Source organism: Notechis scutatus, chromosome 6 (assembly GCF_049901735.1).
Source record: "Notechis scutatus isolate UNSWTSFEM ecotype Mainland chromosome 6, rNotScu1.2, whole genome shotgun sequence".
In the NCBI taxonomy this organism is placed as follows: domain Eukaryota; kingdom Metazoa; phylum Chordata; class Lepidosauria; order Squamata; family Elapidae; genus Notechis; species Notechis scutatus.
The window spans coordinates 81,353,321-81,372,208 of NC_142014.1; the positions used below are offsets into that span (position 1 = coordinate 81,353,321).

General features: G+C 49.4%; 2 protein-coding genes across 2 annotated transcripts in view; one reads left to right on the forward strand and one right to left on the reverse strand.

Annotated features, from left to right (window-relative positions):
• TNPO3 (transportin 3) overlaps positions 1-18,888 on the forward strand; it is a 57,168-nt gene that overhangs the window by 32,042 nt on the left and 6,238 nt on the right. The window contains exons 12-21 of the mRNA XM_087968967.1: positions 214-356; positions 1,290-1,481; positions 2,024-2,115; positions 3,977-4,053; positions 5,369-5,429; positions 7,187-7,327; positions 9,354-9,470; positions 13,757-13,851; positions 16,032-16,188; positions 18,477-18,644. Coding sequence (XP_087825093.1) covers positions 214-356; positions 1,290-1,481; positions 2,024-2,115; positions 3,977-4,053; positions 5,369-5,429; positions 7,187-7,327; positions 9,354-9,470; positions 13,757-13,851; positions 16,032-16,188; positions 18,477-18,644 — 1,243 coding nt within the window. The remainder of the gene's footprint in view (positions 1-213; positions 357-1,289; positions 1,482-2,023; positions 2,116-3,976; positions 4,054-5,368; positions 5,430-7,186; positions 7,328-9,353; positions 9,471-13,756; positions 13,852-16,031; positions 16,189-18,476; positions 18,645-18,888) is intronic.
• On the reverse strand, positions 14,230-15,793 carry LOC148130271 (uncharacterized). The gene is made up of 3 exons (XM_087969080.1): positions 15,690-15,793; positions 14,761-14,967; positions 14,230-14,683 (listed from the first exon to the last, which is right to left on the reverse strand). Exons 1-3 carry the CDS (start codon positions 15,791-15,793, stop codon positions 14,230-14,232), a joined length of 765 nt encoding a protein of 254 aa, XP_087825206.1.

The window sequence follows — 18,888 nt, forward strand, 5'->3', positions numbered from 1 at the left end:
ATGTCTCAGAGTCGGCTTCAAGCGGGTCATGCCGACATGTTCGCTCCTAATAAATCCTTCGAAGTTTTTGAAGCTTGGATCGAGGCTCGTGATTTCATTGGGGCCACGGCCGGAATCCTGACACCGGGGGGGTGGGGGTGTTCCCCTGTGGTTCACGATGTGGTTTTTTGAGGGTTCAGAATGTATTTGCTTCCTCCGTGCCCCCTGCTGCAGAGAGAACAATCCCACCCTGGTGGAAGTGCTGGACGGAGTGGTGCGCCTTCCTGAAGCCGTTCACACGGCCGTGCGCTACACCAGCATCGAGCTGGTGGGGGAGATGAGCGAAGTGGTGGACAGGAACCCCATTTCCTGGGTGAGTGGAAGGGCCAGGCGAGGGGGTGGGTGGGTGGGTGGGTGGGCAGGCTGTGAGTCGTTCCCTGGAGACCAGAGCCCAAGGCAGCACTTCGGATGAGGGAGATATTCCAGTACCTTGGCTGGTGATGAGAGTGGGTGGGTAGTAGGCAGGGAGGGAGGAAAGGAAGGAAGGAATGATGGATGGATGGAAGAATGGAAGGAAAAGATGGAAGGAAGGAAAGATAAAAGATGCATGTATGATGGAAGGAAGGTTACAAGGAGGATAGATGGATGGAAGAATAGAAGGAAAAGATGGATGGATGGGAGGAAGGAAGGAAGGAAGGAAGGAAGGAAGGAAGGAAGGAAGGAAGGAAGGAAGGAAGGAAGGAAGGAAGGAAAGATAAAAGATGTATGTATGATGGAAGGAAGGTTACAAGGAGGATAGATGGATGGAAGAATAGAAGGAAAAGATGGATGGATGGATGGATGGATGGATGGAAGGAAGGAAGGAAGGAAGGAAGGAAAGATAAAAGATGTATGTATGATGGAAGGAAGGTTACAAGGAGGATAGATGGATGGAAGAATAGAAGGAAAAGATGGATGGATGGAAGGAAGGAAAGAAGAAAAGCTGGATGGATGGATAATGGAAGGAAGGATACAGGGAGGATGGATGGAAGAATAGAAGGATGAAAGGATAAATGGGTGGGTGGAAGGAAGGAAGGATGGAAGGAAAGAAATACAGAACAATGGAAGGAAGGAATTATGAATTAATGGATGGAAAGATGGATGGAAGAATGGAAGGAAGAAAAGCTGGTTGGATGGAAGCAAGGATTGGAAGGATGAAGAAAGGACGAACGGCCGGGAAAACATCCCAATGAAAAAGAAGCTTGCATGGAAGAAGCCCCTCCCCCCCGTGCGCTCCCAATCCAGCTCCCCCTCCCCTCCTCCGCCCACAGATCCGGTCCTGGGCTACCTGATGAAGGGCTTGTGCGAGAAAGCCCTCGCCTCCATCGCCGCCAAAGCCATCCACAACATTTGCTCGGTGTGCCGGGACCACATGGCCCAGCACTTCACCGGACTGCTGGAAATCGCCCGCTCCCTGGACTCCTTCATGCTCTCGCCCGAAGCAGCTGTCGGACTCTTGAAAGGTACGGCCTCCCTCCTTCCTTCCAGCCCCAGGCCAGGTCTCACCCACCTCAGCTGGGGAGAGCTTTGGGTGGCAAAGCCCGTAATATTGCTGCCCTGACTGGCTGGTGATATGGCCTGTCGGCTGCCAGCCCCTCCCAACAGCTGAATGAGAAGAGGCAGAGGAGGGCGAGGGGGAGTCGGGGGAGGGAGAGGGAGGGAGAGCCAACAGCCCCGGAGTCTGGCAGTGGCTGATGAGGAAGAGGAGGAACATCTGGGTCCAGTGCCTGACGCTCAGATGCTCAAAAGGCAGAGAGGAGAGGAGAGCAGTGGAAATCTATGGGCCGGCCCTCGGGACGGAAGAGCCATCACTGCTAGCAAAGCCCCACCTGAGCCCTGGGGATAAAAGGCAGAGGGGTGGAGATGAATAGCGGTGATAGATTATCTCCTGGTCAGCCTGGGGTGAGAGAAGGAATCCTCGATTTAAATACAGAGGGGTTTTTCATGTTTGGGGAGCTGGGTCGGAACAGTTTGATGGACTCCTGTCCATCCTCTCGTCGGGCAGGGACGGCGTTGGTGCTCGCCAGGCTCCCGCTGGAGAAGATCTCGGCCTGCCTCAGTGAACTTTGTGCCGTTCAGGTGATGGCCCTGAAAAAGGTGAGTGGACGGGAGGCCCCTGTGGCTTTTTTTGAAGGTTGGCTAGGATAGGAAAACGATTTATCTGCCAAGGAGCTTAGAGACCTGGGAGCTATAGAGCACCTACCTCTTGGTCACCTACCTGTTCTTGTTGTCTTCGGGGAGGCGACAAGCTTTGGAAAAAGTCCTTTGAGGGAAGTGTGCTCAAGGCACCAGGGTTAGAAAACTGGGAGACGGTGAGTTCTAGTCCTGCCTTTGCATTAAAGTTGGCTGGGTAATTTTGGGCCAATCACCAGGAGATGATGAGTTCTAGTCCTGCCTTAGGCATGAAATCTGGCTGGGTAATTTTGGGCCAATCACCAGGAGATGATGAGTTCTAGTCCTGCCTTAGGCATGAAATCTGGCTGGGTAATTTTGGGCCAATCACCAGGAGATGGTGAGTTCTAGTCTTGCCTTAGGCATGAAATCTGGCTGGGTAATTTTGGCCCAATCACCAGGAGACGGTGAGTTCTAGTCCTGCCTTAGCCATGAAAGCTGGCTGGAGCATTTCCTCTCTTTCAGTCTAACCCTAAAGGATTGTAGGGAAAATAGGAGAAAAGGGTATTAGACATCTTTGCCTCCTTATAAAAATATTAAAGGCAGGGCATGAAATAAACTCCACTTCTCCGACTGCCTTTTGGGACCCGTGGAGCTGGGAATTATAGGTTGTTGTAGTGCACATCCTTCCAAGTTATCTCTTTTAGTATTTATTTGATTTGTCAATCGCTTACAAGATACAGGTATAAGAATAAACATAGTTATGAATACATGAGATAGATTCTTATAAGAAAAATAAAAGAAACAATAGGACAGGGACGGTAGGCACGTTGATGCGCTTATGCACGCCCCTTACAGACCTCTGAGGAAAAGGGTGAGGTCAATAGTAGACAGTCTAAGGTTAAAGTTTTTGGGGTTTGGGGAAGAAACCACAGAGTCGGGTAGAGTATTCCAGACATTGACCCCTCTGTTGCTGAAGTCTTTGGAGGGATAGGATGGATCAAGAGCTAACATATACACCAGGACTGAATTTGGATATTTGGAGTTATTTGGAATCTTTGGGATTTGGATATTTGCAGTTAGAGATAGAGGGGGGTTAATAAACGTCTGAAATAAATAAACTTTCCTTTCCATGGAGCGACTGCAGCTAGAATTGTATTTGCACAAAATTGGAAAAAAATGAAAAAGATTCCAACAGAAGAGAATGTGATTAAGGAAAATATTAGAATGGGCAGAAATGGACAGATTAACACTTGCAGTTGAAAAGAAGGAACAAACTGAATATTATCAGATATGGGAACTATTTTATCAGTGGCTAGAGATAAAAATACAAAAGCTAGAAATAATTGTTAGGCCAGGGAAAAATACTTAAAAAAAATGTTACTAGAATTGAATACGTTAAGAAGACGAATGTGCAAATAATAGAAATAATTTGTATACCAATATTTATTTATTTTTATTTATTTGATTTGCCAATTGTTTACAAGATAATAAGTATAAATGTATACATAGTTGTGAATACATGAAATGGTTACATATAAGAAAAATAAAAGAATAAGAGAAACAATAGGACAGGGACGGTAGGCACGTTGGTGCGCTTATGCACGCTTATGCACGCTTATGCACGACAAGAATAAGATAAGAATAGAGAATTAATATTAAAATAATGAATATGGTTGTCAAATTTAATTGTTACGGCACAAGATTTTTGTATCCAGACGACGCGCCATTAAATGGAAGATGAATTGAATGTATGTATTTTGAACAAAATTTAAAAAGTTATTGAAATAAAAGAAACTTTTCCCCACCTGGGATGGCCCTGCATGTCCACCCCTCTCTTCTTCAGCTGCTATCTCAGGAGCCGAGCAACGGCCTCTCCTCTGACCCCACCGTGCCCCTGGACCGCCTCGCTGTCATATTTAGGTAAGCACCTGGAGTTGGGATGGGGTGGGGTGTCCGAATGCCGGGGCAATAGCTTCTTTGACGCCCCCCGTGTCTTAATGGCAGCGTGTCTTCAACGGTTTGCCCTAAGGCCGTGATGGTGAACCTATGGCACACGTGCCACAGGTGGCATGCAGAGCCACTTGTGCGGGCACGTGAGCCCCAGCCAAACTTACCTGCACTGCGCATGCGCGCGCGCCTGCCAGCTGATTTTCGGCCCATTTGAGGCTGTTTTCACCCTCCCGGAGGTTCGAGGGAAGCCTCTGCAGCCATTGGAGGCCGAAAAACGGGCCCGTTTCAGCACTTGGGGTATTTCCAGAAAGCCTCTTTTTCGGCCTCTCGAGGCTGCAGAGGCTTCCCTCGAGCCCCCAGGAGGGAGAAAATGGCCTCCCAACGGGCCGAAAATCAGCTGGGATGCGCATGGATGCGCAGTTGCAGGTAAGAGGGTGGGGTGTTGCACGCGCAGGGGAGGTGCATTGCATGGTGGGTGGCGGCACACGCCTGCGCTTTCGGCACACCACAACCCAAAGGTTCACCATCACTGCCCTAAGGAGACTTTCCCGGTTTTTAGAAATGATGTTTTAGACATTATCCCGGTTTTAGACATTAGCTTTCCTTGAGTGAGGCATTGCTTAGTGCTCGATTCAAGGAATCACTAATTCCAACGGCGAAGCTAGCAGTGAACAGCAGCCCAAGAAGATGCTGATGACAGGGTAAACCACTTGTACATCAGCAGAGAGCCAAGCCCACTCCGTTCTGCCACTGATGATGTCGCCTAGTTGGGTCGTGAAACGTCTGCAAGAAAGCAATCAAGCTCAGAGGCCACCAAAGACCCCACAGTCTTCCTCCTCCCCTCCTCCTCCTCCTCTCCTCCTCTCCTCCTCCTCCTCCCTCCCCTCCTCACCCCCTCCTCCTCCCCTCCTCCTCTTCCTCCTCCCCCTCCTCCCCTCCTCCTCTTCCCTCCTCCTCCTCCCCCCTCCTCCTCCTCTTCCTCCTCCTCCCCGCTCCTCCTCCCTCTTCCTCTTCCTCCCCCTCTTCCTCCTCCCCCTCCCTCCTTCCCCCCCCCTCTTCCTCCTCCTCCTCCTCCTCCTCCCCCTCCTCCTCCTCCTCTCCACAAACCCGACTCCCTTCTAGCACTGATGCTGTTCCCTAGTTGGGTCACGAATCGTCTGCAAGGAAACCACCCAGCTCAGAGAGCACCCAGGGGGTCCCCCCCAGTCCCTGCCTTGTTGAAACCGGCTTCCCATCCCGGAGCGTTCCCTTCCCTTCTCCTTTTCATTTTCTTTTTCCCTTCCAGGCACACCAACCCCATTGTAGAAAACGGACAGACGCACCCCTGTCAAAAAGTCATCCAAGAGGTAAGCAGGCAGGGCCTTGGGTCCCACCCTCGCTCCTGGGAACCCAGAAGAGGGCCAGAAGTGTTGAGGTGGGGTTTTTGGGGGGAGTTGGGAGTCCAACACCGAAGGGCTCCAGGTTGGAGAGAAAGTCCCACGGGTTGTATAAGAGCAAACCTGGGCATTTTATGGCCCCCCAGGCCACAGCTGGCCCATTCTAGGCTGCCTGGATTGCTTTTTATTTTGAAAGTGACTGCTATTTTTGTGTTCAATTTGTGTGTGTGTGTGTGTGTGTGCCTACGCACCTTCACAACCCTCTTGGTTCATTCCTCCACAACAGTCCCAGTTTTTCATTTTCCATCTTGGGTAAAATTAAAGTGCCCGTTCCGGCGTTGGAGGGTTTGTTTCCGTCCGTCGTTCACGGCTGGGATCTCCAACCTCGCCAACTTTGTGGACATCCAACTCCCAGAATCCCCAACCTCAACACTTATCTGGATGAAATAGGGAATTGTGGGAGTTGGAGTCCCCCCCCATCTTAAAGCATGCTGGAGGTCAACTCATAAAATATTTCTGTGGTCTTTTTAAGCCAACAGAAAGGGAGAGGGGAGCAGTGCGGCAGCTTGCAAACCAAAAGTGAATTCCATAAACGTTTTCAAAAGATAGTTATAAGGTGACCGAAGTTTCTGCCATGCAGAATTCTAAACTGGAGAGAGCCTGATTGATAACTCTGGGCTATGGAGGTGTCCCATTGGAGGATATGGATTACAATACACCCAGGGGGTGAGGGGGGAAACCAGGGTCAAGGGTGACAATGAATGATGCGTCTCAGAGTCGGCTACACCCAGGCAGTGCCGGCATGTTAACTCCCAATAAATCCTTTTGAAGTTTTGGAAGTTGGGCTCGAGACTCAGGATTTAATTGGGGGTAACAGTTACCCGACTCTGAGACACATAATTCATTGTAACCTTTGACCCTGGTTTCCCCCCTCACCCCCTGGGTGTATCGTAATTCATATCCTCCAATGGGATACATCCATAGCCCAGAGTCATCAATCAGGTTTCCTAGTTAGATTTTTGCACCGCAGAAACTTCAGTCACCTAGTTCGTATCTCTGAAAAACTTATGTATGGAAAGCACTTTCGATTTCCAAGCTACCTCACTGCTCTTTCAAACCCCTTTCCCTCCACCTCCCTTTCTGTTGGCAACTCTAAAACAGCCATAGAAATATTTTATGTCAGGATTCCGGCAGTTACAAACCCCCCACCCCCCATTTAAATCATAAGTCTTGAGCCAAACTTCCAAAACTTCAAAATGATTTATTAGGAGTAGACATGCCGGCACTGCCTGGGTGTAGCTGACTCTGAGGCACTTCATTCATTGTCACCCTTGACCCTGGTCTTCCCCCCTCACCCCCTGGATGTGTATCGTAATTCATATCCTCCAATGGGACACATCCATAGCCCAGAGTCACCAATCAAGCTCTCCAGTTAGAATTTTGCACGGCAGAAACTTCAGTCGCCTAGTTACTATCTTTGGAAACATTGATGGCATGCACTTGTGTCCAAGCTGCTGCACCGCTGCCCCCTTCCTCCCTTTCTGCTACCAACTCCCAAAAGACCCTAGAAATATTTTATGAGTTGACCCCGGGTGGGGAATTCTGGGAGTGGAAGTCCACCCATCTTAAAGGATGCTTCCCCGGGGGGATTCTGGGAGTGGAAGTCCGCAAGCCTTCAAAGTCGGACGCTCTTCACCCCTGTTGACGTTCCTTGTGGTCTTCTCCAGATTTGGCCGGTGCTGTCAGAAACCCTGAACAAACACCGGGCCGACAACCGCATTGTGGAACGCTGCTGCCGGTGCCTGCGTTTTGCCGTCCGCTGCGTCGGCAAGGGCTCGGCAGCCCTTTTGCAGCCGCTGGTCACTCAGGTGAGATTCGCTCCCCGCCCACCTCCTCCTGCCGATAAATTATTGAATTATTCCGTCAGACAGGTTTTGTTTTAAATAAATATACCGAATTTTGCTCTACCAGTGACTCGATCCTGGTGTGTAGTCAGCTTCTGCAGGACTCCTGTCTTACTACCTTCTGCTCCACCCTGGAGAGCTCTCTGCAGCCCTTAAGGCCGTGGTCCCTAATCTTTGGGGCACCAGGGACCGGTTCCGTGGGAAATCGTTTTTTCTACGCCCTGGGCAGGGAGACACGGGACCAGAATTGCACTAATATCAAAGAAATACTCCAATAGAATCATTCAAGGAAGGATAGCAGTAGCCCTTAGACTTATATATACCGCTTTTACAGCCCTCTTGAAGCAGTTTACAGAGTCAGCCTCTTGTCCCTCCCAATGATCTGGGTCCTCATTTTACCGACCTCGGAAGGATGGAAGGCTGGGTCAACCTTGAACCGGTCAGGATCGAACTCCTGGCTATGGGCAGTGAGTTAACCTGCCATACTGCATTCTAACCACTGCCCTACGACCACGGCCCTTCCATCCTTCCCTTCCTTTCCCTTCCTTCCCTTCCCTTCCCTTCCCTTCCCTTCCCTTCTTTCCTTTCCTTTCCTTTCCTTTCCTTTCCTTTCCTCTTCCCTTCCTTCCCTTCCCTTCCCTTCCCTTCTTTCCTTTCCTTTCCTTTCCTTTCCTTTCCTTTCCTTTCCTTCCTTCCCCTTCCCTTCCTTCCCTTCCCTTCCCTTCTTTCCTTCCCTTCCCTTTGTAGAGTTGTAATTGCAGGAATGTTCCAATCTCGGATGGCAAACCTCAGGTAAAGAACGTTTCCAAGCAAATACAACTCAGGCAAACAAAGTCACTAATCTAAAGGAGCTTTAGAGAGAGGAAGTCAACATATGTTAGACTTTACCTAGAGATAATTAATTGTATGGATTACTGTGCTAAACAGTAACGAGTTAAGCAGTAACCAAAGTTAAGCAATGTTGGAGGATAATTAAAAATGTGTATAAATGCAAGACTAGACTCCAATAAAGATCATCATGATTCAGTTGATCATGATCAAACACCTCGACTGCCTCGTCATTACAACATCCCTTCCCTTCCCTTCCCTTCCCTACCATTCCTTTCCTTCCTTCTTCTTTTCTTTTCTTTTCTTTTCTTTTCTTTTCTTTTCTTTTCTTTTCTTTTCTTTTCTTTTCTTTTCTTTTCTTCCCCTTCCCTTCCCTTCCCTTCCCTTCCCTTCCCTTCTTTCCTTTTCTTTCCTTTCCTTCCCTACCATTCCTTCCTTTCTTTTCTTTTCTTTTCTTTTCTTTTCTTTTCTTTTCTTTTCTTTTCTTTTCTTTTCTTTTCTTCCTTCCCTTCCTTTCCTTCCCTTCCCTTCCTTCCCTTCTTTCCTTTTCTTTCCTTTCCTTCCCTACCATTCCTTCCTTTTCTTTTCTTTTCTTTTCTTTTCTTTTCTTCCCTTCCCTTCCCTTCCCTTCCCTTCCCTTCCCTTTTCTTTCCTTCCCTTCCCTACCATTCCTTCCTTTTCTTTTCTTTTCTTTCTTTTCTTTTCTTTTCTTTTCTTTTCTTTCTTCTTTTCTTTCTTTTCTTTTCTTTTCTTTCTTTTCTTTTCTTCCTTCCCTTCCCTTCCTTCCCTTCCCTTCTTTCCTTTTCTTTCCTTTCCTTCCCTTCCCTTCTTTCCTTTCCTTTCCTTTCCTTCCCTTCCCTTCTTTCCTTTCCTTCCCTTCCCTTCTTTCCTTTTCTTCCCTTCCTCCTTCCTTCCCCTTCCCTTCCTCTTCCTCCCTCCTCCGGGCCTTCCTCAGCCTCCAGACCCGGCCCAGGTTCCTCCCCAACCTCCTGACTCCCGTCCAACTTTGCTGCCAGCTCCGTCAGCTGCTGAGCCTGTGGGCCCGGAGCCTTGTTCCCACTCCCGTTGCGGGGGGGCCCCTCGTTCGCCTCCCCCTTTTGTTCGCTGGCTTGCCTTGGTGGGTCCCCTCCTCCCTTGAGACTCCGGCTCCTCTCCTTGGCAGATGGTGAACGTCTACCAGGAACACCAGCACTCCTGTTTCCTCTACCTGGGCAGCATCCTCGTGGACGAGTATGGCATGGAAGAGGGCTGCAGGCAGGGGCTGCTCGACATGCTGCAGGTAGGTAGGTAGGTAAGGTGGTACCGGAGACTGGGCAGAGTGGGAGGCTAGAACTCCCTCCCTGGGCCAGGCGTCCTCGGCCCCTCATCCATCCCACCACCGGTTGGAGGAGGCCCCCTTCACAGAGCTCGGGGGTAGCTTCAGAAATTGGGGGATGCTCCATCACTGGAGGTTTTGAAGAAGAGACTGGACACCCGTCTGAGATTGTTTCGGTTCTGCTGCTTGAGGAGGGAGCTGGACTAGAAGACCTCCAAGGTTCCCTTCCAGCTCCTATCCTGTTCAAATAAAGCAGTTCAGCCGATAAACCCATCCGATTGCCCAGGCGGCCAGATTGGTCTAGTGCAGGGGTGTCCAACCTTGGCAACTTTAAGACTTGTGGACTTCAACTCCCAGAATTCCTCAGCCAGCTTTGCTGGCTGAGGAATTCTGGGAGTTGAAGTCCACAAGTCTTAAAGTTGCCAAGGTTGGACACCCCTGGTCTAGTGGTTAAAGCACCGGGCTAGAAAGAGGGAGACGATAAGTTCTACTTCTGCCTTAGGCACGAAAGCCAGTTGGGCGACTTTGGGCCAATCCCCAAGGCATAGGGAGTTCTAGTTCTCTGCCTTATGCATTGAAGGCAGCTGGGTGACTTTGGGCCGGTCACCAGGAGACGGGGAGTTCTAGTCCCACTTTAAGCTTGTAAAATAGCTGGGTGACTTTGGGCCAGTCACCAGGAGACGGGGAGTTCTAGTCCCACTTTAATCTTGTAAAATAGCTGGGTGACTTTGGGCCAGTCACCAGGAGACGGGGAGTTCTAGTCCCACTTTAAGCTTGTAAAATAGCCGGGTGACTTTGGGCCAGTGACCAGGAGACGGGGAGTTCTAGTCCCACGTTAAGCTTGTAAAATAGCTGGGTGACTTTGGGCCAGTCACCAGGAGACGGGGAGTTCTAGTCCCACGTTAAGCTTGTAAAATAGCTGGGGGACTTTGCGCCGGTGACCAGGAGACGGGAATTCTAGTCCCACTTTGAGTTTGTAAAATAGCTGGGGGACTTTGGGCCGGTGACCAGGAGACGGGGAGTTCTAGTCCCACTTTAAGCTTGTAAAATAGCTGGGGGACTTTGGGCCGGTGACCAGGAGACGGGAGTTCTACTCCCACTTTAAGCTTGTAAAATAGCTGGGGGGGACTTTGGGCCGGTGACCAGGAGACGGGGAGTTCTAGTCCCACGTTAAGCTTGTAAAATAGCTGGGGGACTTTGGGCCGGTGACCAGGAGACGGGGAGTTCTAGTCCCACTTTAAGCTTGTAAAATAGCTGGGGGACTTTGGGCCGGTGACCAGGAGACGGGGAGTTCTAGTCCCACTTTAAGCTTGTAAAATAGCCGGGTGACTTTGGGCCAGTGACCAGGAGACGGGGAGTTCTAGTCCCACTTTAAGCTTGTAAATAGCCGGGTGACTTTGGGCCAGTGACCAGGAGACGGGGAGTTCTAGTCCCACTTTAAGCTTGTAAAATAGCTGGGGGAATTTGGGCCAGTCACCAGGAGACGGGGAGTTCTAGTCCCACTTTAAGCTTGAAAGTCAGCTGGGTGACTTTGGGCCAGTGACCAGGAGACGGGGAGTTCTAGTCCCACTTTAAGCTTGTAAAATAGCTGGGTGACTTTGGGCCAGTGACCAGGAGACGGGGACTTCTAGTCCCACTTTAAGCTTGAAAGTCAGCTGGGTGACTTTGGGCCAGTGACCAGGAGATGGGGAGTTCTAGTCCCACTTAAAGCTTGTAAAATAGCTGGGGGACTTTGGGCCGGTGACCAGGAGACGGGGAGTTCTAGTCCCACTTTGAGCTTGTAAAATAGCTGGGTGTCTTTGGGCCAGTCACCAGGAGACGGGGAGTTCTAGTCCCACTTTAAGCTTGTAAAATAGCTGGGTGACTTTGGGCCAGTCACCAGGAGACGGGGAGTTCTAGTCCCACTTTAAGCTTGTAAAATAGCTGGGTGACTTTGGGCCAATCACCAGGAGACGGGGAGTTCTACTCCCACTTTAAGCTTGTAAAATAGCTGGGGGACTTTGGGCCGGTGACCAGGAGACGGGGAGTTCTAGTCCCACTTTAAGCTTGTAAAATAGCTGGGGACTTTGGGCCGGTGACCAGGAGACGGGAGTTCTAGTCCCACTTTAAGCTTGTAAAATAGCTGGGGGACTTTGGGCCGGTGACCAGGAGACGGGAGTTCTAGTCCCACTTTAAGCTTGTAAAATAGCTGGGGACTTTGGGCCAGTGACCAGGAGATGGGGAGTTCTAGTCCCACTTTAAGCTTGTAAAATAGCCGGGTGACTTTGGGCCAGTGACCAGGAGACGGGGAGTTCTAGTCCCACTTTAAGCTTGTAAAATAGCCGGGTGACTTTGGGCCAGTGACCAGGAGACGGGAGTTCTAGTCCCACTTTAAGCTTGTAAAATAGCCGGGTGACTTTGGGCCAGTGACCAGGAGAGGGGAGTTCTAGTCCCACTTTAAGCTTGTAAAATAGCTGGGGGAATTTGGGCCAGTCACCAGGAGACGGGGAGTTCTAGTCCCACTTTAAGCTTGAAAGTCAGCTGGGTGACTTTGGGCCAGTGACCAGGAGACGGGAGTTCTAGTCCCACTTTAAGCTTGTAAAATAGCTGGGTGACTTTGGGCCAGTGACCAGGAGACGGGGACTTCTAGTCCCACTTTAAGCTTGAAAGTCAGCTGGGTGACTTTGGGCCAGTGACCAGGAGATGGGGAGTTCTAGTCCCACTTTAAGCTTGTAAAATAGCTGGGGGACTTTGGGCCGGTGACCAGGAGACGGGGAGTTCTAGTCCCACTTTGAGCTTGTAAAATAGCTGGGTGTCTTTGGGCCAGTCACCAGGAGACGGGGAGTTCTAGTCCCACTTTAAGCTTGTAAAATAGCTGGGTGACTTTGGGCCAGTCACCAGGAGACGGGGAGTTCTAGTCCCACTTTAAGCTTGTAAAATAGCTGGGTGACTTTGGGCCAGTCACCAGGAGACGGGAGTTCTAGTCCCACTTTAAGCTTGTAAAATAGCTGGGTGACTTTGAGCCAGTCACCAGGAGACGGGGAGTTCTAGTCCTACTTTAAGCTTGTAAAATAGCTGGGTGACTTTGGGCCAGTGACCAGGAGACGGGAGTTCTAGTCCCACTTTAAGCTTGTAAAATAGCCGGGTGACTTTGAGCCAGTCACCAGGAGACGGGGAGTTCTAGTCCTACTTTAAGCTTGTAAAATAGCTGGGTGACTTTGGGTCAGTGACCAGGAGACGGGGAGTTCTAGTCCCACTTTAAGCTTGTAAAATAGCCGGGTGACTTTGGGCCAGTGACCAGGAGACGGGAGTTCTAGTCCCACTTTAAGCTTGTAAAATAGCCGGGACTTTGGGCCACTCACCAGGAGACGGGGAGTTCTAGTCCCACTTTAAGCTTGTAAAATAGCCGGGTGACTTTGGGCCAGTGACCAGGAGACGGGGAGTTCTAGTCCCACTTTAAGCTTGTAAAATAGCCGGGACTTTGGGCCACTCACCAGGAGACGGGAGTTCTAGTCCCACTTTAAGCTTGTAAAATAGCTGGGTGACTTTTGGGCCAGTGACCAGGAGACGGGAGTTCTAGTCCCACTTTAAGCTTGAAGTTCAGCTGGGGACTTTGGGCCAGTGACCATGAGACGGGAGTTCTAGTCCCACTTTAAGCTTGTAAAATAGCCGGGTGACTTTGGGCCAGTGACCAGGAGACGGGGAGTTCTAGTCCCACTTTAAGCTTGTAAAATAGCCGGGGGACTTTGGGCCACTCACCAGGAGACGGGGAGTTCTAGTCCCACTTTAAGCTTGAAGTTCAGCTGGGGGACTTTGGGCCAGTGACCAGGAGACGGGGAGTTCTAGTCCCACTTTAAGCTTGTAAAATAGCCGGGGACTTTGGGCCACTCACCAGGAGACGGGAGTTCTAGTCCCACTTTAGCCATGAAAGTCAGCTGGCAGACCTTTGGCCACTCCCTCTCTCACATCCCAGCCCCACTTCACAAGGTTGTTGTTGTGGGGGAAATTGGAAGCCATATTGGGAATGTTCACTGCCGTGAGTTGTTTGTTGATATGATAAAGGCCGGATGCACATAAATATCACTCGTTCCATAGCCTGAGCCCGTTTCAGCCTCTCCTGGCCTTCAGTGTGAGCCCAACCATAGAGATGGAAAGGGCCAGGGGGGCATCTTTGGGGGTGCTGGACGCTCAGAGAAAGACCCTCCTGTCGGACCCTTGGGAGGGACCCGGGAGCTCGCCTCCTCTTGTCGCCACCTCCTTTGCCTTCCCAGGCGCTGTGTGTCCCCACTTTCCGGCTGCTTGAACAACCCAACGGCCTCCAGAACCACCCGGACACGGTGGATGACCTCTTCCGGCTGGCCACCAGGTACCCTCCCACCTGGGCCCTTTCGTGGTTTGGATGTTGGGTTTAGCGCAAACTTCGTTGGACCTAAGATGGGGAGGAGCAGAGCAGCGGAAGCCCTTTGAGAAGGTCCCTTGGCAGGGAGGGATGATAGTGGCAGATAAAGAGAGAGAGGGGTAGAAAAAGAGGAATTGGAGAGAGACAGAGGTGGGTGGATGGATGGACGGATATAAAGACAGATGATAAAGGGTGGGTGATACAGAATGGTAGATGGATAAATAGAAGGGAGGGAGGGAGGGAGGGAAGGATGAATAGGGGGTGAGCAGAGAGACAGGGAGGTAGATAGGCAGAGAGATAGCTGGATAGCTAGAGGGATAGAAGGCTAAATAGATGAGAGAGAGACTAGATAGATAAATAAAGATACGATAGATAGATATGATTGATTGATTGATAGATAGATAGATAGATAGATAGATAGATTAGAGATAGATAGATAGATAGATAGATAGATAGATAGATAGATAGATAGATGGATAGATAGATGATAGATAGATAGATAGAGATAGATAGATAGATAGATAGATAGATAGATAGATAGATAGATAGATAGATAGATAGATAGATAGATAGATAGATAGATAGATAGATAGATAGATAGATAGATAGATGATAGATAGATAGATAGATAGATAGATAGATAGATAGATAGATAGATGATAGATAGATAGATAGATAGATAGATAGATAGATAGATAGATAGATAGATAGATAGATTAGAGATAGATAGATAGATAGATAGATAGATAGATAGATAGATAGATAGATGATAGATATATAGATAGATAGATTAGAGATACTAAGATAGATAGATAGATAGATGATAGATAGATAGATAGGGATACAGTAGATAGATAGATAGACAGACAGGAAGACATAGTTAGATAGATAGATAGATAGATAGATAGATAGATAGATAGATAGATAGATAGATAGATAGATAGATGATAGATAGATAGATAGATAGATAGATTAGAGATACTAAGATAGATAGATAGATAGATAGATAGATAGATAGATGATAGATAGATAGATAGATAGATAGATAGATAGATAGATAGATAGATAGATAGATACGTGTTTCTCATATAATAAGGCCGGGTCTTTTTTTTTTTTGAGCCCCGAAAAATGGCTAGGCCCTTCTTTTCGGGAGTGACTTAATTCCCCCTCCCTTGCATCTTTGGGCGGGCGGGCGGTGATGGCTTGGATGTTGACCTCGGCGTTGGTGGGCCACTTCGTATCAGGGTCAACGCAGGCAGCACCATATCTGGGTGTGCAACAAAAGTACTTCCTATCGGCAAGCCCCCCCCACCATTCTCCCATTTCGCATGTTTTAATATAGGCCTTAATTTGGGGGAGGGGCTTAATTTCATTTCATGCCTATAAAACATGCTGGGACTTCCTATTGGGGGAGGCCGTATTGTTGGAGAAACAGGGTAGATAGATAGATAGATAGATTAGAGATACTGTAGATAGATAGACAGACAGACAGATAGATAGATAGATAGATAGATAGATACATTAGATAAATAGAGACAGATAGATTAGAGATACTGTAGATAGATACATAGATACATAGATGATAGAATGATAGAGCGATAGATACATAGATGATATACTGTAGATAGATGATAGAGATAGATAGATATATAGATAGATTGATAGAGCAACAGATAGATGATAGATAGAGCGATAAATACATAGATGATAGATAGAGATAGATAGACAGAGAGGGAAATAGAGAGAGACATTAAGACATAGGTAGAGACAGATGTGCATGGATGGATGGACAGACACAGAGATACATGATAGATGTAATGACGGATGGATAGAAGAGATGGATGCAGGGTGGGAGTGAGGGGTGGGCAGACGGACAGACCTGGATAGATGGACAGATGGATGGATGCATGGAGGGACATCCAGAGAGATGGAAGGAGGACAGAGGGAGGGAGGGACGGATGGACAGACAGACAGACAGAGAAGAGCTTCAGGGTTGAGCCCAGAGGCAGCTGAAGGGATTCCACTGAGCCTTCTCGTTGCCCCCCTTAATTTGCAACACCCCTCCCCCACAAATACTCACAAGGCTGCATTGAGAAACATGTTATAACTCCCTCCCCCCCCCCGCTTCCTTCCTCCGCCCACGGCAGGTTCATCCAACGCAGCCCCCTCACCCTTCTGCGTAGCCAGGTGATTCTCCCCATCCTCCAGTGGGCCATCGCCGCCACCACCTTGGATCACCGGGACGCCAACTGCAGCATCATGAAATTCCTGCGCGACCTCGTCCACACCGGTGTGGCCAACGATGTGAGTCCGGTATGCGTGTGAGCCTGACGGGGTGGCGGGGAGGGAGGGAAGCCCACTGTTCTAACCCGGCTCCCCAAACACCACAAACCTTCCGACGTGAACTCAAAAGATTCCTTTATTAGGAGCGCCAGCGAAAAGTTTCTCTCACACCCCAGGCTAACACGTCCGTCCGTCCGTCCGGGAGATGGATAGTTGTCTGCCACATCTATTCATCTCCGCCCCCTGCCTTTTATCCCCAGAGCTCAACTAGCAGCGGTGGCTCTTCCGTCCCGAGGGCCGGCCCATAGATTTCCACTGCTCTCTCCTCTCCTCTCTGCCTTTTTCACATCCACGCGTCAGGCCTTGGACCCGGCTGTTCCTCCTCTTCCTCTTCAGCCACCTCCAGACCTGGGGGCTGTTGACTCTCCATCGGAGGGATGACGGGCGGCCTCAGGCTCCGCCTCTGTAGTTTCCCGGATTCATTTCCCCCTCTTTTTTCTTTTTTTTCCTTGTTTGAAGATGGGAATCACATCAGGTGTTTTCCTGCCCTCCCTGTAGCTCCCAGGTGCTCCGGGGTCTTTGAAAGAGATGGTACGATGAAGTGTTTTTTTTTCTATCAGGGCAACCTGGTCTGCCCAATTATGGGACAGAGCATCCTGCTTCCGTTTTCGCCTTTCAGCCCCAATCCAGGAGCCTTCGCGGGTGGTCGCTTTTGTGACAAACTATTTTGGTTTTAAATTCATCTGTCTGTATAAAAGTGAAATACCCCTCACACATCATCACAAAATCTCCAGAACTGGAAAGCCTACAAACTTGGAAATTTGGCATGTATGTTCCTCTTGGCTTCTAGAAAGGATTTTTCCAAATGACCATCAGAGCATTTAGAGTATTTCCTATATTATTATTATTAACATGCTCTGATGCTAAGGAGTTCTACTCCCCCTCCCCACCTGAAAAAAAGAAATCTCTTCCAAATGCAAAACAGAAGCAGAGGAGTTTCAGTTTCACAGCAGCAAGCAGCTTTAGTACAGAACAGTTGAGCTAAGCCACGCCCAGGCTCCTTGCTGTCTCCTTCTTGCTCACACAGCAAATACTGTTTCAGTTTCCAAACAGCCCTCAACTCTCCCACACACTGACAGGAGGCTAGCCAGATGAATACCCATGGATGCTGGTAGGCAGAATTCCCCACCCCCTTATTTTCCTCCCCAAAAGCTAAGCCCAACCACATAGTTTTGTAGCAAAGCAGGCGTATCGAGCTGGTATAATATAGAAATTTCGCCTTTCAGCCCTGATCCAGGAGCCTCTGCAAGCGGTCGCTTTCGTGACAAACCTTAAGAAAACAGATTAGGGATGTACAGTAGTTCTCCATTTACAACGGTTCGTTTAGTGACCTTTCGAACTTAGAGCGGCCACTGAAAAAAAGGGACCACTTACGACCATGTTTCACATTTACGACGATTGCCACTCCCCATGGTCAGCTGGCTCCTATTTATGACAGCCGCAGTGTCCCTGGGTCACACAATCCCCTTTTGTGACCGTCTGACTGGTTTCTTTGTGCGGCAATTTCCTTGACCTTTTTCTTGTTGTTTTACATGTTGAACGAAGCTCTTCTGTTTGGTTAATTTTGACTTTTTTTGCAAGTCTCAAGTTGCATTTTGAGCCTTGGCTTTGCTGAGTTCACCTTTGCGGATTCGGGCTATTTGCTGGTGTTCTGCCTGAGCTTTTAGACAAGGAGCAGGTGTTCTGACCAAAGCTTCCAGAGACATTAACAAACACACGTTAGTCCCAAAAACCTTTTGTTTTATTTCAACGGCTGTGAATTAGAGTCATTCACAGCCCATAATGAGTCTCCAACAGTTTGTAAATAGCCCCACAAAAGTCTGCCACAGTCCTTTGGGATAAGGCTGATAAGCACCCACCTTTATCTCCCTTGACATGCTGCCAACGACTAAATTGTCAATTAGCTGTACAAGGCCAAACAGCACAAGTTTAAACCAACCAGAATGAACAAAGTTGCTTCCTGCAAAGACTCCTGTCCCTTTGCTCCTCCTTTTTGTCTTTGGGAGGGGCCAATCACCTCCAAGCCTTACTCCCGAGTCGCCCCTTTTGTCTTAACTGTTCTTGCCTTCTGGCAGCTCTGCGCATAAGCACACTGGGAACAGGCTCCCGCTGCTCCTCTGCCTCACTGTTGTCAGATTCTGGAGGCTCCGGAGTCAGCACAGCAGGCTCTTCAACCTGCCGCCTGGGCAGAGGGCAGGAGGGGGGGGGTGGCCAGCGCCTGAGCCCGCTCCGTTGTCCGTCTTTTGCAGCACGAGGACGACTTTGAGGCCCGCAAGGAGCTCATTGGGCAGGTGATGACCCAACTGGGCCAGCAGTTGGTGAGCCAGTTGTTGCAGACCAGCTGCTTCTGCCTGCCGCCTTACACCCTACCGGACGTGGCCGAGGTGCTCTGGGAGATCATGCAGGTCGACAGGCCGGTAAGGGGCGCAGGACGCCGTGGGGGACCCCCCGGGTGAACTGCCCCTCTGGGACGGAGGAAGAGCAACTCATGGGTGGGGGAGTAGAACCGCCCTGCCCCCCAGACTAGACCAGCCCTCTAGATAGGTGGATGGAGGGATGGGTAGATAGACACAGACAGATGAGGGGGGGGGAGAGAGATGATGGATGGATGATGGATGTAGATAGATGGAGGAATAGATAGATGAGAGATAGATGAGTCAG